This window comes from Chiloscyllium punctatum, chromosome 49 (assembly GCF_047496795.1).
Source record: "Chiloscyllium punctatum isolate Juve2018m chromosome 49, sChiPun1.3, whole genome shotgun sequence".
Taxonomy (NCBI): domain Eukaryota; kingdom Metazoa; phylum Chordata; class Chondrichthyes; order Orectolobiformes; family Hemiscylliidae; genus Chiloscyllium; species Chiloscyllium punctatum.
The window spans coordinates 29,243,420-29,268,609 of NC_092787.1; the positions used below are offsets into that span (position 1 = coordinate 29,243,420).

The following is a 25,190-nucleotide window of genomic DNA, read 5'->3' on the forward strand; positions in this document are numbered from 1 at the left end:
CCCTCTGAAATTGCCCAGGGAGCCATTCAATTCATTGGAGACAGACAACAAATGTCAGCCTCCCCAGAGGCCCCCACACGCCCTGAATGAATGATGAGAACTGTCTGTGTTTACCTGTTGGTCTGGCACTTCAGTGACTAGCCCTGTACGCTGCTCTCCATATTCGGAGGTTGTTGAAGTGAGAACTTCGTTTTCATTGTATAGAGGGTCATAGTATGGATATTCGTAATAATAATTATCCCCCGTAGGCTGTGGAGAAAATAACAGGCACTTAGAGCACATCCCAGGGAGTAAAGATCAGACAGCGCTTTCTCTATCTCATCCACTGAGAGTATGGTGGGGCGTAAAAGGGGATTATGGGAGAAAGGGAGAGAATAGCAGGGTGGAATGGAGGGTTTGAAGGAACGCTGGGGCTGAGGTATTTGTGGGAAATGAATGGGTGGGAAAATGGCAGAATAGGAACGGCCACTGATGAGAGGGGAAGTGAACATGAGTTAAATCGGTGAAGGGTAGGGAGACAGAGAGGGGGGTGTAAAGGGAAGGAATTGGGGCAAGTGGGCGGAAGGTTCAGAGACAGAGGCAACATGCAAGGGGGAGGAATTGGGGAGAATGTGGGGACGAGTAGTTGTGGAAAGCAGGAGACCAGCTGAGGCTTACCGCAGTGATCTCTCCACAGAAAACAAAATATTCCCTACCCTGAGGCCTTTTCCTTTTTTGAAATCCAGGGGAGGAGTTTGATCCCTGAAGTAGCCATGAAAGATCACAGTAAACTCTCAAAAGGAGTCCAGCATTGGGGAATGCCTTTGGAGTTAGAAGTGGAGACAGAGCTAGAGTTCATTCCAGAAAAGAGGTCTCTGTTTTAGGCCTTTAAAACAGGCCAAGACATTAAACTGAACCCAAGGACGTGAGAAAAAGTCTGCTTCAGGCCTAAGTATATTTAAGGTTCACGTTCTTTTCAAGGAGACCAGGGATGATCTAAATATTTACTCAAAGCATTCTGAAAATCTCCTCTCACTGTAAACATCATGATCACCATAATGATGGAATGCAACCATTATATGAGGCAGGGTCAGTCAGAGTTCACTTCTCTCTCTCTCTAAAATAGTGAGGTAAAAGAGAGCTCCTGGGGGGTCAGAGCTGACAAAGAGAGCCCCCCAGCCCAGCCACCCATCCCCATCTGTGCTCTGCAGCACAGGCCTGGGCTGAGTCCTCAGTGAATACACTGTCTTCTCTCAGTCAGTGGCTTCATTTCCACTGTCTAGCTGCCTATCAATCTTAACCCCAAATCACGCTGCAATCACAAACAAAGAAAATCACTTCCAGTACACATGGGCAGCAAAGAGACATTGCAAGGCTGTTGTAGTTTAAAAAAACACATGTTTATTATTTCATTTTTGTGGCATATTTCTGTTTATTAAAGAGCAGGAGATTGGAGTCACCCGGTTTCCTGCATGGAATGGGCAGAGGGAGCGAGTGTTGGGGGAGAGAAGGAGGTGGCTGTACGTGGCTGGAGCTTGAGGGCAGCTCGGAGGTGAGGAGAGTATGGTAGTTGCGGTGGGATGGGGAGGGGAGGGGTGTGGTTTGTAAAGAGGCTGTGGCTAGGGCCAGGATAGGGGGAAGGATGTGCGAATTCTGATCAGTGTTTGGTATCTCAGATTCCAAGCCCCTAACCAAATCTTATACTTACGGGATGGCGCAGGGTCTCCTTTCCCACCTATCCACTCCATCCTCCCCTCTGACCTATCACCTCCATCCCCACCCCCAGTCACCTATTGTACCTTCTCCCAAGTTCCCCCACCCCACCCCACCCCGGAAGCTCCCTGTATTCCTGATGAAGGGCTTTTGCCTGAAACACCGATTCTCCTGCTCCTCAGATGCTGCCTGACCTGCTGTGCTTTTCCAGCACCACACCGATCTAGACTCTGATCTCCAGCATCTGCAGTCCTCACTTTTGGCTAGTTGATTTTAACCCTACTGTGAATCCTATCGCAAGGATGCCTACTTGAAGACGTTCTCCTCCTCTCTCCACAAGAATCTCAGTGAGTCTCTCTCTCTCTCACTGCAACTCCCAGGTAATCTCCTCTGACCTGCCAATCTTCCTTCCCACCTATCTGCTCCACCCTCCCCTCTGACCAATCACCTTCATCCCCACCCCCATCTATCCACTGGACTCTTTGCTACCTTCTCCCACCCTCCCCTCTGACCTGTCACCTCCATCCCCACCCCACTCACCTATTGTACTCTTTCTACCTTCTCCCCAGCCCCACCCCCCTCCCATTTATCTCTCCACCCTGGAGATTCCCTGCCTCCATTCCTGATGAAGGGCTTTTGCCTGAAACATCGATTTTCCTGCTCCTCGGATGCTGCCTGACCTGCGGTGCTTTTCCAGCACCACTCTAATCTAGACTCTGCTTTCCAGCATCTGCAGTCCTCACTTCGTCTCGAGTCTTGAGGAACTGGAGATGAATGTCTTGCTTATGTCTGCATGGAGAGTGGGAAAACAGGGCATGATCGGGGCTGAACTTTCCCCTTTTCTTTAAATAGTTTCCATCATAAGTTCTAAAGATTTTGGGCATTGGGAAATGGCATTTGGCAGATATTAAGGATAATCCAAAGAGGTTTTACCAATACATCAAGAGCATGAGGCTAACTAGAGGGAGGGTAGAGGCTCGTAAAAATCAAGGAAGCCATCTTTGTATTGAACCCCAGGAGAAGGGAAAAGTACTAAATGAATATTTCATTTCAGTTTTATTGTGGAGAAAGAAATGGAGTCTTGAAAATGCAGAGAAATAAACTTGGGTGGTTTAAAAACAGCTCACATCGCAGAAGAGGATGTTCAGGAGGTCTTAAAGAATATAAAGGTGGATAAATCTCCAGGATCTGATCTAATGTATGCCAGAATGTTGTGAGAAGTAAGAGAGGGAATTATGAGACTCCTTGCAGAAATATTTGCACCATCTATAACTACAGGTGAAGTGCCTGATGACTGGAGAGTGGCTAATGTTGTACTTTTGTTTAAGAAAGCTTATTGGAGAAGCCTGAGCACTACAGGCCTATGCATCTGACTTCGGTTGGAGGTAAACTGTTGGAGGTGTTCATAAATGATAGAATTTATGGGCACTTAGAGAGGCAAAAATTGTTTAGGGCTAGTCAACATGGTTTTGTGCCAGCAAAATCTTGTCTCACAAATTTCATTTGAGGTTTTGAGGAAGTTACCGAAAAAGATTGATGGCGGCAATGTAATAAACGTTGTTTATTTGGAGTTTAGTAAAGTTTTTGACAAGGTTCTGCATGGTGGACTGATTAAAGTTCGGTCGGTCACATGGGATTCAGGGTGAGCTTACCTATTGGATACAAAATTGGCTTGACGACAGGCAACAGAAGGTGGTGGTGGAGGGTTGTTTTTGGACTGGAGGCCTGTGCCCAGCGGTGTTCCACAGGGATCAGTTCTGGATCCACTTTTGTTTGTCATTCGTATAAACAATTTGGATGTGAATATAGAAGGCTTGGTTAGTAGGTTTGCAGATGACACCAAAATTGGTAGCATTGAAGACAGTGAGGAAGGCTTTCTAAGGTTACAAAGGGATCTTGATCAAATGGGTCAATAGGCTAAAAATTGGCAGATGGAGTTTGTTCTGGATAAATGTGAGGTATTGCATTTTGGTAAAACAAACAAGGGTATGGCTTATCCAATTCATGGTAGGGCATTGGGTGGAACAGAGGGACCTATGGGTGCAGGTACATAATTAGTTGAAGTTTGCATCACACATAGACAGTGTGGTTAAAAAGGTGTTTGGCACGCTCGCCTTCATTGCTCAGTCCTTTCAGTATAGGAGCTGGACTGACATGTTGAAACTTTGCAGAATATTGGTGATGCTTCTTCTGTAATACTGTGTCCAGTTCTGGTTGCTCAGTTACAGGAAGGATATTATCAAGCTGGAAAGAGTTCTGAAGAGATTTACCAGGACGTTGCTGGGTATGGAAGGTTTGAGTTATAAAGAAAGGCTGATAGGCTGGGAGCGTAGAAAGTTGAGGGGCGACCTGATAGAGGTTTATAAAATAATGAGAGGTATAGTAGAGTTAACGGTAGTTGTCTTTTCCCTAAGATGGGGGATTTCAAGACTAGGAGGCACATTTTTCAGCTGAGGAGAGAGATTTAAAAAAGACATAAGAGGCAATTTTTTTAGAGAGGGTGGTTCGCATGTGGAATGAACTTCCTGAGGAAGTGGTGGATGTGGGTATAGTTACAACCTTTAAAAGATATTTGGATAGATGCAGGAATAGGAAAGGGTTGGAGGGATATGGCCACAAGCAGGCAAGTGGGACTAGTTTAGTTTGTGTTCGTATTTGGCATGGACCAGATGGACCAAAGGATCCATCCTGCATGGCTCTAGTATTTCTCATTGAGTTTTCCAATTGGTCATGACCATATGGGCCATCACTGGGATGGACCAATGGTGAGGATGGACAATGGGGTGACCAATGGCAAGGCAGTGGGGGTGAGGCTGGTGAGTGATGCCAGGTCACATGACATAGTCTCCTGGAAGATGGCCAAGGGTAAGGTGGCAACTCCAGCAGACCCTGGGAATGGCCTTTCCTTGGGGAACAGTCAAAAAAGCCAGTACGAAGCCCATCAGATGGATCTCAAAGAAGGAGTTACTTACATCATAATCATCAAAGTTGGGATCCTGAGACTGCGGTGAATCAGGCAGGGGGGTCTCACAGTCTGGGCTGTAATGTTCACAGTAATCATAAGCAGCTCGGTGGTCAGGCACAATAAGGAGTTGCTGGATTTCACCCTGAAACAAGAAGAAAAACCACATCAATGAGGGGAAACATAGTGCACCTAGCCATTCACAACGTTCCTCCACTTACTGCCCTCTTGTTTTATCAGAAATCTTTGGTAGTGGAGGAGGCCATTCGTCCCATCAAGTGTGTTCCAGCTCTCTCATCAATCCTTCTCCCTGCTGTACTCTTATTGCCCCACAACTGAGTTCAGAAAGGTCCCCTTTTCTAATGTTTGTCCAATTCCCTTTGGGAAAGTTCCTGATGAATCTGCTCCCACTGCCCTCTCAGGTAGCACATCCCAGAACATAACAACTCACTGTGTCAAAAACATTCTCCTCCCCTCCCCCTCGGACTCTTTTAATGATTCCCTGCAATCTGTGTCCCTCTGCTCACTAACCTTGCTGCCTCAGGATACTGTTTCTGTAATATTATTAAGGTTTTTGTGGTTTTCAGATGGCTTCTCCCTCACTGGGGAACATCTCAGAGTATTTCATATGCAATGAACCCTGAGTCCTGAAGGTAAATGTAGCAATCATTGTACAGATAACAAGGGTTCTGTCTTCACCCAGAAGTTGAATACTGTGGCCAGGTAACATAAAGATATTTGAGATCTCGGTGCTCTTCCAATTCTAGTCCCTCAATCAGTGCCCAGTTCTCATGGCTCCAGTACTGGTTGTTGTGCCTTTAGCTGTCTGGGTGTTGAGGTCTGGAATTCCTCCTAAACCTTGCCGTGTCTCTATCACTCATTAAGAGGGTCTCACTAAAATCTTCCCTTTTGACCAATCTCACAACTGCTCGACCTATTATCACTTGATGTTGATTGGTGTCAAATCTTTGCCTGATGTCCTGTGTTGCCCTTTAGCACACTTGTCTCATTAAAAGTCCTACATTAATGAAGGTTGTTGTTCAAGAATGGGGAGGGCACCAGCAGAATCCTTCAAAGGGCATCAAGCGACCTCCCACAGTCTGTACACAGGGCAGCAGCCCATGGACTGGGTGTCACAGGCAAGGCCAGTTTGGTGGCTGATCCCTAATAGCCCAAAGTCATTTCCGACAGTAGATACAAATCGACCACATCACTGTGCATCTGGAGTCACATGTTGACCAGACCATATAAGGATGGCAGAAATCCTTCTCAAAAGGACATCTGTGAACCAGGTGGGGTTTCTACAACAACTGATGATGGTCTCATGGTCCCCATCTTGAAGACCAGCTTTGCATTCCAGATTTATTCATTTGACTTTAATTCCAACAGCTGCTGTGGTGTCTCTAGAAGATTTCTTCTGACCAGTGCCCCTCAGAACTCTGTCCACCTCAACCAGGTACCTCCTCAACCTTCTCGGTTCCAAAGAAAGCAACTCGAGCCTACCCAGCCACTCTGCGCAGTGAGACTGCTCCATTCCAGGCAACATCACGGTGAATCTCCTCTACACTCTCTCCAATGCAATCACATCCTTACAATAGTGTAGTGACCAGAACAGCACACAGTATTCTGGCTGTGGCCTAACTACAGTTTTATACAGCTTCATCATAACCTCTTTGCTCTTGCATTCAATACCTTCACTAATAAAGGAGAGTGCTCCATTTGCCGCCTTAACCACTTTATCGATCTGTCCTATCATCTTCAAGGATCTATGTACACTGAATTCCCTCTATTCCTCTGTACTTCCTGGGAGTCCTACCATTCAGTATGTACTCGCTTACCCCATTGGTAATGCCACATGCATCACTTCACACTTTTCCAGATTAAATTCCATTTGCTATTGTTTCCCTGTCCATTGACAGCTTCGGGACAATGTGGCACAACGCCTTGTTCTGTTTCAGGCTGTCTGGCAGATTGACCCTGGGATTACTGTTCATTGATCATTTTATTGGAGCATAACAATTCATGCAAAGAATCTTTGATTTCAAAACTAATTACAACTCCTGAATATCAGAAACCATTGCCTGATAGGGCCTAGAATGGTCCGGAGAAAGATTGTTAAAACACAAACGTTAATTGCTGTTTCATGATATAATTCAGATATTTAACAAAAGATGGAAAATAACAACGTGAACTGGTTACAAAGAAAGGCAAATTATCAACATTAATAACCCATGACATTCACATCCACCTCAACCTCAGAGGAAATAAATTCCTTCCCAATTTAAGAATCTTTTTAAAAATCCAATTCTTCAGACTCCACTCTCTGCATGAATCCTACTCCTTGCCAGTGATCAATTCCCAACAGGCCGAGGGTGGCTGGGCAAAAAAAAAATATCTTGGTCCGTGCTGTGGAAGGTGCTGGATATCACACTCCCAAACTCAACTGGACTAATGTGGCTAAGAGGCTACTACACATGTCTTGGAGATCAAAGGTTGGGGGCTCAGATTGCCCTCATCAACCACCACCATAAATTCCAGAATAACACTGCAGCACCGCACTGTTGGAGGGTCAGTACTGAGGTATTGGGCACTGTCAGAGAATCAGTGCTGAGGGAATGCCGCATTGACGGAGGGTTGGTGCTGAGGTAATGGGCACTGTCGGAGGGTCAGTGTTGAGGGAGTGCCGCACTGTCGGAGGGTCAGTGCTGAGGTAATGGGCACTGTTGGAGGGACAGTGTTGAGGGAGTGCCGCACTGTCGGAGGGTCAGTGCTGAGGTAATGGGCACTGTTGGAGGGACAGTGTTGAGGGAGTGCTGCACAGTTGGAGGATCAGTGCTGAGGGAGTGGGCACTGTCGGAGGTCAGTACTGAAAGAGCGCCTCACTGTCAGAGGGTCAGTGCCGAGGGTGTGCAGCTCTGTCGGAGGGTTAGTGATGAGGGGGTGCTGCACTGCTGGAGGGTCAGCGCTGAGGGAGAGATGCATTGTCGGAGGGTGAGTAGAGAGGGAGTATCACACTGTCAGAGGATCAGAGCTGAGGGAATGTCGCACTGTCAGTGGGTCAGTGCTGAGGGAGGGCTGCACTGTTGGAGGGTCAGTGCTGAGGGAGCGCTGCACTGTTGGAGGGTCAGTGCTGAGGTAGTGGGCACTTTGGAGGGTCAGTGCTGAGGGAGTGCCGCACGGTTGGAGGGTCAGTGCTGAGGGAGTGTCACACTGTCAGAGGGTCAGTGCTGAGGGAGCGCTGCACTGTTGGAGGGTCAGTGCTGAGGGAGCGCTGCACTGTTGGAGGGTCAGTGCTGAGGGAGTGCCGCACGGTTGGAGGGTCAGTACTTAGGTATTGGGCACTGTCGGAGGGTCAGTGCTGAGGGAGTGCCGCACTGTCGGAGGGTCAGTGCTGAGGGAGTGCCGCACTGTCGGAAGGTCAGTGCTGAGGTAGTGGACACTGTCGGAGGGTCAGTGCTGAGGGAGTGCCGCACTGTTGGAGGGTTGGTGCTGAGGTAGTGGACACTGTCGGAGGGTCAGTGTTGAGGGAGTGGGCACTGTCGGAGGGTCAGTGTTGAGGGCGTGCCGCACTGTCGGAGGGTCAGTGCAGAGGTAGTGGGCACTGAGGTAGTATTGAGGGTGTGCCACACTCTCGGAGGGTCAGTGCTGAGGTAGTGGGCACTGTCGGAGGGTCAGTGCTAAGGGAATGCCGCACTGTCATAGGGTCAGTGCTGAGGGAGTGAGCACTGTCGGAGGGTCAGTGCTGAGGGAATGCCGCACTGTCGGAGGGTCAGTGCTGAGGGAGTGCCGCACTGTCGGAGGGTCAGTGCTGAGGGAGTGGGCATTGTCGGAGGGTGAGTGTTGAGGGAATGCCGCACTGTTGGAGGGTCAGTGCTGAGGGAGCGCTGCACTGTCGGAGGGTCAGTGTTGAGGGAGTGGACACTGTCAGAGGGTCAGTGCTGAGGGAGCGCTGCACTGTCGGAGCGTCAGTGCTGAGGGAGCGCCGCACTGTCAGAGGGTCAGTGCTGAGGGAGTGCTGCACTGTCGGAGGGTCAGTGCTGAGGGAGTGGACACTGTCGGAGGGTCAGTGCTGAGGGAGTGGGCATTGTTGGAGGGTCAGTGCTGAGGGAGTGGGCACTGTCGGAGGGTCAGTGCTGAGGGAGTGGGCACTGTCAGAGGGTCAGTGCTGAGGGTGTGCTGCACTGTCGGAGGGTCAGCGCTAAGGGTGTGCCGCACTGTCGGAGGGTCAGTGCTGAGGGAGTGCCGCACTGTCGGAGGGTCAGTGCTGAGGGAGTGGGCACTGTCGGAGGGTCAGTGCTGAGGGAGTGGGCACTGTCGGAGGGTCAGTGCTGAGGGTGTGCCGCACTGTCGGAGGGTCAGTGCTGAGAAAATGCTAATATAAATGAATTGTATTGCCAATGCCTGTGTGAGGAACTCTTCTCCTTGTGAAGGAGCTAATCCCTGTGTGTATTGTAGCTTGTGCTCCTGTTCTCTCTCCGTTTGATGTTGGAGAATTGTTTCCCCAGATCTCTGATTGTGACCCCCCATGTGGAGACAGATGTGAGCGAGAGAGAGGCTTAGATTGTGTGTGAGGTTGTGCAGCTGTTAATGAAACCCTTTCATCTCATGTACCTGAGAGACAGATGGGATGAAACTGGGAGGTGATCTGAGCAAGTATCCCGCTCCAGCTGCTGCCTGTAATCTAAACAACACGGGGCCAGTACACCTGTACCAACAAGTAGCTGTTCTCTTTGTTTCATTAATATGAGTTTTCACAAAGTTAAAAATCACACAACACCAGGTTTCCACAAACATCACCATCCTGCTCCTCCCCCACTGTCAATCCTGAGTCCTACACAGTCCCTGAGGTCACTGTTCACTCAGCACTCATTGTGACCCTGGGTTGGTGTGGAGGCTGGAGGTTGTGTATTCTGTCATGGATGGAAAATTTGGGTTGTGCTGTGTGAGATTTGAGAGTTGCCTGTTTCGTATTCCAAGCTGAGGGTTTCACGTGTCCTTCGGGTTCCGTGTTGAGGAGCTTGGGGTGGGGGGCGGGGGGGAGCTGCAGTAACTGGTACAGTTTAGAATTTTGTGCAAACTGTTGTTGTAGTTTAGTAAGAATGAAAATTGTTAGATATTGAGGATTTTTAACAATTCCCTCCAGAAGAATGAGGATTTAATAATTTACCTTCATGTTATTTACAGTGAAAATGTATCAGAATGTATCATCAAAAAATGTGCTGCATGTGAAATGAATGAATTCCACCCACTAGACAAAGAAGATAAGATTGTGGAAGAGATGGGTGGGTGGGGGGGTGTGGAGAAAGCGAGGGAGAAACATGGAGACAGAAAGACAGAGACAGAGATGCACAGGAACAGAGAGAGAGAGGATGACAGAGAGAGAGAGAAAGATAGAGACAGAAAAAAAACAAGAAGAGAGAAAGAAAGATTGAGAGAGACAGAGGAACAGAAAGAGAGAGGCAAACAGACAAAGGCAGACATAAAAACAGAAAGAAAGACAGAGAGAAACAGAGAGACAGAGAACAAGAGAAAAAGATAGAGAGAGAGACAAAGATGGAGAGAGACAGACAGAGAAACAGGAAGACATGGACATACAGAGATAAGAGACAGAGGTGAAGAGTTACCAGACTCGAAACATTAACACTGCTTTCTCTCCACAGATGCTGCCATACTTGCTGAGTTTTGCCAGCAACATCTGTTTTTGTTAGAGAGACAGACAGAGGGAGACAGAGAGTCAAATTGGGAGAATGAGAGAGAGGAAAAGGTAAAGAGAGGGAAATAATTTCCCAATGTCACATGCATGTTGACAGGGTGGAGAGATGGGTGATACCATTGTCCAGAAACCACTTTAATTAAAACCAAACAAACTTCTCAAAATGGATACAATTCCAACAGTCAGAGTTCACTTGCCCACACCTCTGAGTGGAGCTAACACTCTCTGCTGCAGCCACACCGGCACATCCGAAACAAAGAGAGATTTAATGACAAAAGATGACAAAAGATTTAATGATGCAAAGACCAAAAGGAGAGGGAATGGGTAAGTAAAAATTCAGACTTGTCTCTCGAGGAGGTGTGAATGGGAGGATCCTGAATCACTTGCTCTATGAAAACAAAATCAATGAGAGAGATGACAGAATGGAGAAAAACACAAACCAACAACCAAACACAAAGCGAAATGGGGGCTGAGGTGAGGATCTAAAATTGCTGAGCTCAGTGTTGGCTCTGGAGACTGTGAAATGCTGAGTCAGACGATGAGCTGCTGCTGTCACCTTGGGGTTGTGTTGGAAGGCTGCTGCAGGCGAAGGACAGAGAGGGCAGTGAGGGAAGCAAGGGAAAGGAGAACAAGGATAAGCTCAAGGTCATGATTGTGGATGGACAAAGACCTCCCACAAATCCAATGGAGAGGACTGTAATAAACACTACATTGGACAAACAGGCAGAAAACTAGTCACCATGATATATGAACATCAACTAGGCACAAAAAAAATGACCCTCTCTCACTAGTATCTTCACATACAGATGAGGAAGGACACCACTTCGACTGGGACAACACATCCATCCTAGGACAAGCCAAACAGAGACATGCAGGAGAATTCCTAGAAGCATGGCATTCCAACCAGAACTCTCTCAACAAACACATTGAGTTCGACCCCATCTACCACTCCCTAAGAAAAGGAACAGGAAGTGACTTCACCACAGGAAATGACATCACCAACCCAGAGAAACCCAAACACATAAATAGAAAGCAGGAATTTTCACCACTGCTTTGCCTGAGGCCCACTGAAGATGTTACCTAGTAGGGTGACAAAATGTCTGGAAATGAACCTTGCAGCTCAGAGAGCAAACCTACATCCAATAATAGCCCCTTTGGAAAGTTGATAGGGGAGGGTGATGGTCTGTTTGATGGTGGCATCATACTGGAGTGGGGTGTGGTCTGATGGACCACAGGCTGGTCAGAGGCGGTGAGGACAAGGGGAACTCTATCGTTGTTCTGGGAGGTAGAGGAAGGGCGGAGAGCGGGCGTGTGTGAAATGGCTCAGACAAACTGGAGGATCCTGTCCACCTCAATAGGAGCAATTGGGGGGGGGCGTCCTCAGCTGAGGATAAAGCTTGACAAATTGGAGGTGCTGGTGTGGACAGTTATATTGTCTGAGCAAGTGCTATGGGGGGCAGAGAAATCGGGGAGAATGGAATTGAGTCCCTGCAGGAAATGGGGCATGAGCAAGAGCAGGCAGGAGGCCCAGGGAGTCTGTCAGCTTGGAGTGAAACTGGATCAATTGTAATATCCCAACCATGGAGACAGAGTCAAGGGGCAGAGCTGGGTATGATTGCCATCACCAAGGAGAAGGTGCTTGAGAAATGGAAAGGTTTGAAAGTGGATAAATCACCTGGACCAGATGGACTACACCCCAGAGTTCTGAAGGAGATAGCTGAAGAGATAGTGAGGGCTTTAGTAGTGATCTTCCAGGAATCACTGGAGTCAGGGAGGATCCCAAAGGACAAGAAATTCACTAATGTAGTCCCCTGTTTAAGGAGGGAGTGAGGCAAATGACACAAAATTATAGACCGAATAGCCTGGTGTCAGTCATTTGTAAGAGAGTTTGGAATCCATTGTGAAGGATGAGATTTCTGAATACTTGAAAGTGAATGGTAAAATAGGGCCAAGTCAGCATGGTTTCATCAAGGGGAGGACATGCCTGACAAATCTGCTAGAATTCTTTGAGGAGGTAATAAGCAGGTTAGACCAAGGACAGCCAATGGATGTTATCTACTTGGGCTTCCAGAAGACCTTTGATAAGATGCCACACAGGAGGTGGGCCATGGTGTCAGGGGCAAGGAGCTAGCATGAATAGAAGCTTGGCTGTCTGACAGAATGTGGTGAGTGGGAATGAAAGGGTCCTTCTCAGGGTGGCAACTTGCCATAAGTAGTGTTCCACAAGGTTCAGTATTGGGACTACAACCTTTCACTTTATACATCAACAATCTAGATGAAGAAACTGAGGGCATTCTGGCTAAGTTTGCAGATGATACAAAGACAGGTGGAGGGACACATAGTATTAAGGAGGCTGGGAAACTGTAGAAGGTTTTAGACAGGTTCGGAGAGTGGGTAAAGAAGTGGCAGATGCATTACAACGTGGGCAAATGTGAGGTCATGCACTTTGGTAGGAAGAATAGGGGCATGGACCATTTTCTATATGGGGAGAAAATTCAGAAATCTGAAGTGAAAAAGGACTTGGGAGTTTTAGTTCAGGATTCTCTGAAGGTAAACTTGTCGGTTGAATCGGTAGTTAGGAAGGCAAATGTAATGATGGCATTTATTTTGAAAGGACTAGAATATAAAGCGGGATTGTACTTCGGAGGCTCTCTAAAGCTCTGATCAGACCACACTGAGAGTATTGTGAGCAATTTTGGGCCCCGGATTTTAGGAAGCATGTGCTGGCCCTGGAGCAGGTCCACAGTAAGTTCACAAGAATGAACGTTTGAGGACTCTGGGACTCTACTCAATGGAGTTCAGAAGGATGAGGGAGAATCTAGTTGAAACTTACAGAATACTGAACAGTCTGGACAGAGTAGATGTTGGAAGATGTTTCCATTGGCAGGAAAACTAGGACTCGAGGACTCAGCCTTAGAGTAAAGGGAAGACCGGAGATAAGGAGGAACTTCTTCAGCCAAAGACTGGTAAATCTATGGAATTCACCGCCAGAAGCCAGGGTTAGCTAGAGTTGAATTGTTATGACTGCTGTTCTCCTCTCTTAAACCATTAATTAACCAAATGTGGTTAAATTGTCCTTAATGTAGCATTACCAATATATAAACAAATGGTTAATGGAAACTTACCAAAGGGAATGAAAATTAACTAAACCAAAATAACATTCTTCAGGCACCCAGCCCCTGAAGTGTGTACCAGTCTCTAAAAGCCTCTACTGTGCCAATGAGCATCAGTGTGCTCTGTCGAGGAACACCCCAAGTGCCAATGTAACCACAAAAGAGGGGTAGATAGTCAGGCATGCTGACCCCCCTCCACAGCCCACTGCCTGGACCTGTTAATGGTCACTTTGGCCAGGCCCAGGCACAGACTCACAACAAAGCCTTCCGACCTGTCCACTCCTCTCCACACTCAGAATGAACACAAAGTGGGGGATGACAGCAATTTGAACTGTTGGGTCAGGAGCTTACTGTTTTGAAGCCTAATACACAACCTTGCTTTGGAAAGAGATGACACTTTGGACCGTTTCTTTATTTTTTATGCTTTTTTTTAACAGTACAGCACAGTACAGGCCTTTCAGCCTATGATGTTGTGCTGAGCATTTATCTTAATCTAAGATCAATCTAAGCAACACACCCCTCAATTTACTGCCACCCACGTGCTTGTCCAGCAGTCGCTTACATGTCCCTAATGTTTCTACTACCACAGCTGGCATCAACACAAAATGGTCGAGCAGAGGCTGATAGTCAAGTTTGGTACCCATGGGGATAGCTAAAACCAAGACCTTGGGTTCATGTTACATTACACTACTATACACTCTCTCTCACACCCACACATGCACCCTCTCACAGACGTATACCCAATTACACTGACACACAGACACACACTCTCTCACAGTCACTCGCACCCCCACACACACCCTCGTACACATCCACTCCATCTCCCCTGCACATACACACGCATAGGTTATAGGGGTGAAATTTTACTTGCAGAATTACATTTTATTTTGCTCAAAATCTGCATAAATCCATGTAAGATTCTGCAATTCTCACTTTAGAAACAGAATCAGTCTGACCTAACATTGGGACACAGACAGACTTTAACTTCCCACCTTCACCTCCCACCCGTCTGAGCTGAGATGGCACCTAATGTTAAAAGCTACCTTGAAAATATGACTTTAAAAAAGTTCTGGGATTTACATATGAAGCAACCGAAACTAACATGATCATTCTAAAAGATGAAAGACTTAAGCTAAATTTGTTTAATATCACATTCCCTAACACTGCAATCCTGTTGCTATAAAGTTGTGTCGTATGATTCTGCTCCACAATCACCTGATGAAGGAACAGCGCTTCGATAGCTTGTACTTCCAAATCAACCTGTTGGACTATAACCTGGTGTTGTGTGATTTTTAACTGAGTTTTTCTAGCCCCTCCTCATAGCTCATATCCTCTAATCCAGGCAGCATCCTGATAAACCTCTTTTGCACCCTCTCCAATCCCTCCACATCTTTCGTGTTACATGGTGACCAGAACTGAACACAATGCTCTCAGTGTGGTCTAACCAAAATCTTATAAAGCTGCAACATGAAATCCTGACTCTTAAGACGATAAGACATAGGAGTGGACGTAAGGCCACTCGGCCCATCGAGTCCACTCCGCCATTCAATCATGGCTGATGGGCATTTCAACTCCACTTACCCGCACTCTCCCCGTAGCCCTTAATTCCTTGTGACATCAAGAATTTATCTTGTACTCAATTCCTCAACCAATCAAGACAAGCATGCCAAACGCCTTCTTCACCATCTTATCTATATTTATATAACACCTTCAACATTATTGGACATGAGAAAGAGCAGGCAGTTCATGAATGGGCGGCACAGTGGCTCAGCGGTTAGTGCTGTTGCCTCACAGCACCAGGGACCTGGGTTCGATTCCACCCTCGGGCGACTGTCTGTGTGGAGTTTACACATTCTCCCCGTGTCTGCGTGGGTTTCCTCCGGGTGCTCCAATTTCCTCCCACAGTCCAAAGATGTGCAGGTCAGATGAATTGGCCATGCTAAATCGCCCATAGTGTGAGGTGCATTAGTCAGAGGGAAGTGGGTATGGGTGGGTTACTCTTTGGCGGGTCGGTGTGGACAGGTTGGGCCGAAGGGTCTCTTTCCATACTGTAGGGAATCTAATCTAAAAAAAGGCGAGGGTGGGTGAGGAGAGGAAATGAACACAGGTCATAGTTTGAGAATGACCAGGCTGCAAATGAGATTGTTTCTAATCTGGCAGATTCACCGAGAGGTGAGGCTAAGAAAGCAATCCCTCAGTGCGAGTCTTCGTTCTACTTGAACACGAGAGAGAGATTTTAGGAGTGATGTGTGCATCAGATTTCAGTGTCACTAAGCCAAACTTGTGCAGTTTGGCAAAGAACGTACAGGGATGGAATCACATCTGGTCCTCTTCAAACTCCAATTCCGACTTGGCAGAACATGTTTTTGCAGTTTTGAGGTTCTGATTATGCTCGGTGTAGCCTTCTGTCTCCCTGATGCTAATTTGTGTTGTTCTCCACCACAAAATAGCTTTTCAGCAAAATCTACTCTCACATTGCACACCACTTATACAATCGGCAATCCAAGTACAGCACTCGGATGTGCACTGTGTACGTTATCCTTGCAAGTTTTACAGAGACAACTCCCTGGCATCAGGAGAAAGGGGGCCTCAGGTTAAAGTTCCCAGGGAGCTTATTCTCAAGTGTCAAAACACTTGGCCAGATGTCACCAATGACCACTCCTTCTGCCAAATACACACAAGAAACATACAATCCCTGTTACAGCTGTGTGTTACAGCTGCTGGGTTTCACTGAGTACAAACAGATACTGCACCTCAGTGTAATCTGCTGCATGAAAAATATCCTGGGATATTTTTGAAGGATTCTGTCCAGATTCCCATCTATTACAGAGAGACAGCAGTGCAGCTACAGCCCCTGCCTGTCTGTGAGAAGGCTATGCAGTCAATAACCCCAAGCATGAAAAAATGAGTAGCAGCTATTTGGACTGCATCCTGACCTGCCCAGCCCCGTGATTGGCCTTTGCTTTAGCTGACTTCATCCATCAATGCCATACTGGCAGGAGCCAGTTGCTGTTTGGCTCAGCTGATTATGCTCTAGCCTCCATCACGATCCATTTCAATCAAATTGCAAGCCTTCATTACAATCTGCAATAGCGGCCCTCGAGCTAAAATTGAGTGCTGAGATCCTCTCCAGAAAGACTCACACTGAATCTCTGCACACATCATGATTCACACACTAAAAGGGACTTTTAGATAAGCAAATGAATATGCAAGGAATGGAGGGATTTGGATCAAGGGTGGGCAGAAGGGATTAGTTTAACTTGGCCTCATGTTTGGCACAGCATTGTGGGCTGTACAGTGTTATATGTGCTATGTTCACTCAGCTGCCCCGACTGTATGCAACAGAATCGTGAATGCAGGGGTCATTGGCTGTGCCAATGTTTATTGCCCCTCCCTAGCTGTAGGTAGACCCACAATGTGCTGCATTGTAGAGCCACAATGTGCTGCACTGTAGACCCACAATGCCATTTGGGATGGAATTCCTGGATTTTGATCCAGCGACAATGAAGGAACAACAAGAAATTTCCAAGTCTGGATAGTGAGTGGCTTTCTCAGGGAACTTGCAGGGGGCGGTGTTCCCATGTATTTGCTGCCCTCGTCCTTCTAGATGGAAATGGTCGTGGGTTTGCAAGTCGTCTGGGTGAGTTATTTCTGTGTGTCTTGTAGGAACTGTCAAACTGTTCCGAAATGGTTCTCTGGCAGGCAGAGATCTTCCCACAAACAGGGGAGTTGGAGGGGATGGGGTGTGGGTTGGGGGGAGGTGGGTGGCGATCGGAGTGGGGGGTGGGTCGGTCATGTACAGGAGAGTGTATTGGCACCATTCACATAAACAGGGTCAATTTCCACTGGTTGGAGGTTGGAGGGGGATCCCAGTGACTGTGTTCTGAACGGAGATGTACCCAGTTGTGACTTGAATATACAAAAATGGAGACTTGGGAAAGCCCCAGGGAATTGAACGGACAAACATTCGTTCACCCTAGGCACTGTAGAACGGTGGCCCAACATTATTAACAGAAATAAAACTCAATAAAATATTCAGGTTTCATGAACCAACTTCTTTCTGGGGAAGGAAAATTTACATTTTAGTTTCTCAAGCAGCAATCAAACAAACAACTTGATTGGTCCTCAAGAGACTCTGGGGCGCATAATTAAACAATACGCTGTGAGCACAATCCAGTGACTGAAGAGAAAGTGTTGAGATTTAGGGACCAGTGGGAATCTGGAAAATTGCTTCACAAGCCAAGCACAGAGTTGCAATCCAACAGAATGGGAACAACTCCCCTGTGCTTATTTCAAAGTTGGATAATACTTGGACTTTGCTCCAGTTTCTACAATGGGGAAAGATGTTTTTTGCAGTTCTCCACCCATAGTCAGATGAGCTCTTAAACAGCCAGGATCTACTCTTAAAGATACCCTGAGTTTTCTCCTTCCCACTTGCAACACTGAAATAATGCTCAGAGTAGTCATTGAGAGTCGCAACAGCATAGCTGAAATAGCCCAGAATCCTCTCCCACCCGCAATAGGTCAGCAGGGGTAGGGGAGAGCTTGGCTAATTGAAAACAAAACAATAGGCATAAGTTGGTGAACTTCAAGTTGGCAGAATGTAACAGGCAGTGTGCCATCGGAGCCTTAATTATTAACAGTTCATATTGATAACTTGGATGAAGGCTCATGGATTAACGTTATGGTTACTAAATCTGCTGATGATGCAAAGATTGATGGGGAATTAAGTTGTGAACAGGACATAAGACTATAGGAAATAGGAACAAGAATACATCTTAAGCCCCTCGTGATTGCTCTGCCATTCCGTAGGATCCTGACTGAACCAACATAACTCTCAATTCCCATTACTGTTCAAAAATCTATCAATCATAACCTTAAATCACCAAAGTACCCTGCCCCCACACCTCTGTCTGGCAGGAAGTTTCAAAGACTCATAATCCTCTAAGAGAAGAAATTTCTCAGGATCTCAGTGTTAAATTGGTGTCCCTCTATTGAGACTATCCCCTCTGGTCCCAGACTCTCCCATTTCTCAGCATTTATCCTGTCAAACCCCTTAAGAATCCTATTTGGTTCCATGAGCTCATGTGTCATTCTTCTAAACTCCAGTGAGTAGAGTCTCAGCCTGTTTAGCCTTTGGTCATAAGTCAACTCCTCAACAGAGAGCATATCGTGTTGCTTTCTGTGTTTCATGCACAGCCCCCAAGCATAGAGATGTACAACATGGAAACAGACCCTTCGGTCCAACCCGTCCATGCTGACCAGATATCCCAACCCAATCTAGTCCCACCTGCCAGCATCTGGCCCATTTCGCTCCAAGTTGCCCCTCAGGTCTCTTTTATATCTTTCCCCTCTCACCCTAAACCTATGCCCTCTAGTTCTGGACTCCCCGACTCCAGGGAGAAGACTTTGCCTATTTACCTTTCCATGCCCCTCATAAATTTGTAAACCTCTATAAGGTCACCCCTCAGCCTCCGACACTCCAGGGAAAACAGTTTCAGCCTGTTCAGCCTCTCCCTGTAGCTCAAATCCTCCAACCCTGGCAACATCCTTATAAATCTTTTCTGAACCCTTTCAAGTTTCACAACATCTTTCCGATAGAAAAGAGACCAGAATTCCACGCAATATTCCAACAGAGGCCTAACCAATGTCCTGTACAGCCGCAACATGACCTCCCAACTCCTGTACTCAATACTCTGACCAATAAAGGAAAGCATACCAAACACCGCCTTCACTATCCTATCTACCTGTGACTCCATTTTCAAGGATGTTGCAGCTTTCTGCAGTTTCTCTCCACTTAAATAATACTGTTCTTTTGTTCTCCATCCCCAAATGAACAACTTCACATTTTCCCACATTATATACCGTTTGCCAACATTTTGCCCACAATCTCCCTGTAAACTATTTGTAGCTCTCTCACAAGCTGCCATTCCACCTCTTTTTGTGTCCTCTGCAAACTTAACTACAGTACGTTCACTTCCTTCCTTCAAGTCATTAACATATATAGTGATCAGTTGTGGCCCCAGCACTGATCCCAGTGGAATCCCTGTGTTTATGGGTCACTCATCCCCACCTGCTGCTTCCTGCCCAGCAGTCAATTCTCTAACCATATCAATATTCTATCTCCAACATCACGAGCTCTTATGACTTAGCCTATTGTGAGGTATCTTGTCCAAAGCCTTCTGGAAGCCCAACTACAGCATCTGCTGGTTTCATTGGCTGAGTCTTTGTTGAAAAACTCTAACACAATTTCCTTTTGATGAAGCCATGTTCACTCTGTTTGTTTAGATTATGACCTTTCAAATGTTCTACTATTACTTTCTTAATAATTGATTCCAATACTTTTCCAACTAGACATTAGGCTAATCAGCCGCTTATAGTTACCCGCTTTCTGCCTCCCTCCCTTTTTGGATAGGGGGTGAAGAAGATTACAAAAGGTTAATTGGAAGGTTAAGTGGGAGGGCAAAGGTCTGACAGAAGGACTATAATGAGGGTTAATGTAATGTATATTTTGCAGGAATAATAAAAAATTGACATTTTATTAAATAAAAAGAGACAACACAACTGAGGAACACAGAGCTCCAGGTGTTGTCATACAGGAATATTATAAAGTTAATCTGCAGGTATAGAAAGTGATTTAGGAAAGCAAAATGGGAAGCTTAGTACAAGGGATATGGAATAGAAAAGTTGGAATGTGTACCGTTGTACAGGTTTACAAATCACACAACACCAGCTTATGGTCCAGCAGGTTTAATTGGAAGCATTAGCTTTGGGAGCGACCCTCCTTCATCAGGTGGTTGTGGAGTGCATAATTGTAACTGCCGGCTTAAAGTTGTACAGGGTGTTAATGAGACCACAGCTAGATTAAAGTGCATCGTTTTGGTCCCCTTGCTTAAAAATAATGTAAATCCAATGGAAACAGCTTTGAGGAGGTCTCTGTGATTGATACTTTGGATGTGGTAGGGGTGGGGAGACTGAGTTGACCTTTATGAGCAAGTCCAACATACATTGGAGTTGAGAAAAATGAGAGGCAATCTTCTGGAGATGTGTAAGATCCTCAGGGGATTGCCCAAGCTGGCTGTAGAGAGAGTGCTTCCACTTGTGGGGAAATGTAAAACCAGGGACACCATTTAAAAACAAGGTGTGCTCACCTTCAGACAGAGATTCTCATTATCAACTACCTGGCAGCCCTGGGAGAATGATGGCTAGATGTTCATTTTAAATAGTGCTCTCAGTGAATTCTGCTGCCTGCCCATTGAGATATTACCTGGAGGATCTCTGGGCTGCGGATGAGTGCACATAACCCTGTCCCTGAGGCTGCTTGCTCCTTATTGCTCAGTAAAGCTCTCCAATTCCTTACGCACAGTACCATTCCTTTCTTTTGATCTGTCACCAGTAGGTTCTCAAACATAACTCCCTAGTGTTGTGTCTAAGTCCTCCCCTCTTCATGTGCTCGATATAAACTGGTGTCTAGTGTCTTCCTGATATCAGACTTAAATGATCAGTGACATCATTGTGCACCAGGATGAGGGTGAGGATGTTGATGGGGGCACAGGAGTGTACCTCATGTTCCACAGTCAGTCACAAAGTGCCACATATTCACATGAAGCCATTGCCACTGCTCCATCGCCCCGATGGAATTCCCAATTGTTCTCTGTCATCTATTATCAACCCCGGGATTCTGCTTTCCACCAGCCCTCCATCGAACTGCCACAGCTCCCTCATGAGAATCGGAAAACACGAACCATCCCTTTCCTTTTGTTCCATTTGTGTGTGGGATATGGGTGTCACTAGCTGGGCTATCACTGATTGTCCTGCAAGGTAGTGGGAAACTGCCTTCCTGTAAAAGCTGCAGTCTGTCTGGTGTAGGGACACCCACAGTACAGTGAGGGATGGGATTCCAGGATCTTGATAATTGCTCAGGGTACATGTGTTTTCATCTTGGAAGGCAGTTCTTCATCTTTCACTGTAACTGTGATCCAAAGTCTATTTCTAAATTGGGGATCCAGTCGTGCATCAATCTAGCCAACGGCAATAGGAAACATAGTCATTTTAACATTAAATTATTTAATCATCCTTTGATCTGTACACGTCTGTATTTGCAGTGTGTCTGACAGTATGGACTTATGTGAAAATCTTCAGACTCCAGGCAACAAGACAAAGGATTGCAATCAACTTGCAGCAAGTCATTTCTCATACTTCCAACAAAATGGAAAAAATTAATTACAGAAAATAGTAAACAGAGGATTAGTCAGCTGGCATGCTTCTAAACTCAGACTGCTGCTTCTTTGGAACATTTCTGCTGATCACTCCACGTATACAACACCACAATCACACAATCAAAAATCGAAAGAACTGCGCATGCTGTAAATCAGGAACAAAAAAAGAAGTTGCTGGAAAAGCTCAGCAGGTCCGGCAGCATCTGTGGAGGGAAATCAGAGTTAACGCTTCAGTTGCAGTGATCTTTCCATAATCACACACACTGGCCCAGTACCTGGGATACATTCCAGTCAAACAGGACAAATATGAGAACAAGGCAGTTGTAGCCACATTAGTGTCAGTACCAGACACTCCCACGGAGTTAGATACAGACTAAATCTCTTCTATTATTTTAAACAGAAAGTAAGGCTTCCTCAACTAATTTAAACTGAAAGTAAAGTTCCTTTGACACTGTCCCCATCAAACACTTCCAGGACCGTGATCTTGGGTTCATTTCACGCTACATGTAACCTCACCACATTGTTCTGTATCTGTAAAACCTTCCTTACTGTCCAGTTTTGACACCTTCACCTTGATAAATTGTCATGATCCTAATTAGTTTGTCCAGTTTTAGTTTATTTATTACTTTGGTTAGACCCTCGCCATGTGACCCTTATACCTACCATGTTATTCCAGCCAAATATAAACCAAAAGAACTGTGGATGTTGTAAATCAGGAGCAAGGGCAGGGGTTGCAGTGAGGGCTCAGTGACTCTGGCAGCTTCTGTGAAGAAAACTCTGAGTTAATGATTCAGGTCCAGTGACCCTTTCTCTGGCTTTTCTTCAAAGATGCTGCCAGACCTGCTGGGCTTTTCCAGCAGCTTCTGTTTTTGTTCCATGTTCTTCCAGCCATTTGGTTTGGCTTTAGTATCACCTTATTTTTATTTTTGTGTAGTTACCTCTCTGCCTCATTTAATCAGATTATAGGTCATCCCTTCAGTTGTGATTCAGCTGTTGACACTTTCCTCCCACCGTCTAACACTCTTGGTCACCTGCAGAGCCTTATTATTTGACGCTCCCCTCACACCATTTGTATGGTCCTTTGATCTCTCTGCCCATAAAGTCTGTGGTCTGTGTGCTTCCCTCTCACCTCACCTTACGAAATGGCTACACTCTGAAAGCTTGTAATTTCAAATAAACCTGTTGGACTACAATCTGGTGCTGTGTGGTTTCTGACTTTATTTACCCCAGTCCAACACCTGTACCTCCATATCATGACTCCCAGGACAGGGAGAGTATGGGGTCAGAAACAAAGTAAAACTCTTTCTACTATTTTAAGCTAAAAGTATAGATCCCTGTACAGTGTCCCAATCAAATATTCCTAGGACAGAGATAGCATGGGATTAGACAAAGGATACAACTTCCTCAATTTTTTTGAATTGAAGGTAAAACTTACACTACACTTAAACTAAACTAAAGCTGCTTCTACTCTTTTAAAGTGAACCTAGAGCTCCCTTACACTGTCCCCACCAAACACTCCCAGGACAGGGACAACACGGGGTTAGACGCAGAGGAGATGCCCTGTATACAGTGGAGGTGAATGGGAGGATGTTTACCTGTGCTGCGATTCTCTGTAATTGGCACAAATGTTCCTGATTTGCTGTCACTATGAACTGTTATGGTATGGAATCACCTGGGTTTGCTTTCAGCCAGTGGAATATCTGCATCAGGGTGTGATGATAATGATTGGTAATCTTTTCATATTTTTGTGATGAATGGCACTGGATCTGTGTTTCAGTGTTTGGTTTGATCCTGCATGCTGCCCAGTTCCAATATTGCGTGCACAGTTGGCTGAGGAATGGTCTCTTAAGGAGGCCGATAAGTTTCTGTCTCTGTCTTTGCTTCTTATCTCTGTCTGAATGTCTCCTCTCTGGATCAAGCCACTCCCGGAATTGCCCACTCACAATCTCCCAGCACAGTGAGAGGCCATTTCTCCAATCGTGCTTGTACTGGCCCTATGAAAGTGCTGTCCAGTCAGTCTTATTCATCTCATTCTTTCCCGACAGCCCTACGAATTTCTCATCAAGTCATAGCTCTGTATAGCACAGAGACAGACCCTTTGATCCAACTTGTCCATGCCAACTAGGTATCCAAAATTAATCAAGTCCCATTTGCCAGCACTTGGCCCATATCCCTCTAAACCTTTCCTATTCATATACCCATCCAGATGCCCTTTAAATGTTGTAATTGTACCAGCCTCCACCCCTTCCTCTGGCAGCTCATTCCATGCAACACCATCCTCTGGGTGAAAACGTTGCCCCTTAGGTCTCTTTTAAATGCTTCCCTTCGCACCTTAACCCTCTGTCCTCTAGCTTTGGACTCCCCTACTTTTGGGAAATGCCATGCCTATTCACCCTATCCATGCCCCTCATTATTTTATGAACCTCTATAAGGTCACCCCATAGCCTCCAATGCTCCCCTTTTCCATTGTTCCTCTGATTTAGGAAAGTTCCTGTTGAATCTGCTCCCACTGCACTCCCAGGTAGCACGTGCAAGAACACAACAACTCACTGTGTCAAAAGTATTCTCTTCCTCTCCCCTTTGGCTCTTTTACTGATTCTGACCTTCCTGCTGTCTTCTCCTCATCGGTTAAACCCCATCCTAATTTTGAATAATCTCTGCTCTGAGAAGGACAATCCCAGAGTCTTCAGTCTCTCGACATTCACCATAATTGCTCATCATTGGGACTGCTCCTGTTCCTCCCTTCCCCTTGACAATTAATTTCAGCTTGATCAAATGTCACTCTTCATAATGAAGAAGATCTAAAAATATAGTCACCGCTGCAATATTTGAACCTCAGCAGCCAATGGCAAATAGAAATTGGATGTGGTAATCTCTTTTTGATGGATTGTAGCAGAGTCATAGACATGTGAGTGCACATAATTTTATTCTTGAGGATGTTGACACTGCTAGACACAGCTACACAGAGTGTCCACCCTCTTTGATAGATCTTGAAGAGCTGGCTGCTGGAAGTGTCAATGATTGACTTGATGGAGATGTGGGTTTTAATTGAACCAAACGGCACGGCGGCACAGTGGTTAATGATCCTTCAGGGACTAATTTTAGCAATGTACTCATCTGTGTCTGGCCTCACATTTGCCCCTCATATGATGACACTGAGAAACAGATGATCAGGTGTTTATCTCATTGCAAGTTGTGGGATCCCCCTGTGCACAAAGTGACTAAATTTCCCCCATTCCCCCCCCTGCCTCTCTGTCACTCCCCCCTCTCTCTCTCTTCCCTATCCTGGTCTATTTCCCTCTCCCTCCTCTGCCAACCCCTACTCTCCGCACCTTAGTCTCTCTCACTCTGAAGCTGAGAGTAAGCTGTCAATACATTAACAAGGAGGTCTCAAAAGAAGCTTCACACTGACGATAACACCTTAGTGGAGCAGTGCCTGGAAAAAAGCTGGGAGGGGAAGTTCTCTTTATTGGATTTGTAAACGTTATCGT

General features: G+C 46.1%; 1 protein-coding gene across 2 annotated transcripts in view; it reads right to left on the reverse strand.

Moving 5' to 3' along the window:
• The window catches only part of col5a1 (procollagen, type V, alpha 1), a 551,133-nt gene that overhangs the window by 343,238 nt on the left and 182,705 nt on the right, over positions 1 to 25,190 (reverse strand). For both annotated transcript variants that reach the window (XM_072566092.1, XM_072566091.1), the window contains exons 5-6: positions 4,665 to 4,799; positions 115 to 249 (exon numbers count right to left, since the gene is read on the reverse strand). In XM_072566092.1, coding sequence (XP_072422193.1) covers positions 115 to 249; positions 4,665 to 4,799 — 270 coding nt within the window. The remainder of the gene's footprint in view (positions 1 to 114; positions 250 to 4,664; positions 4,800 to 25,190) is intronic.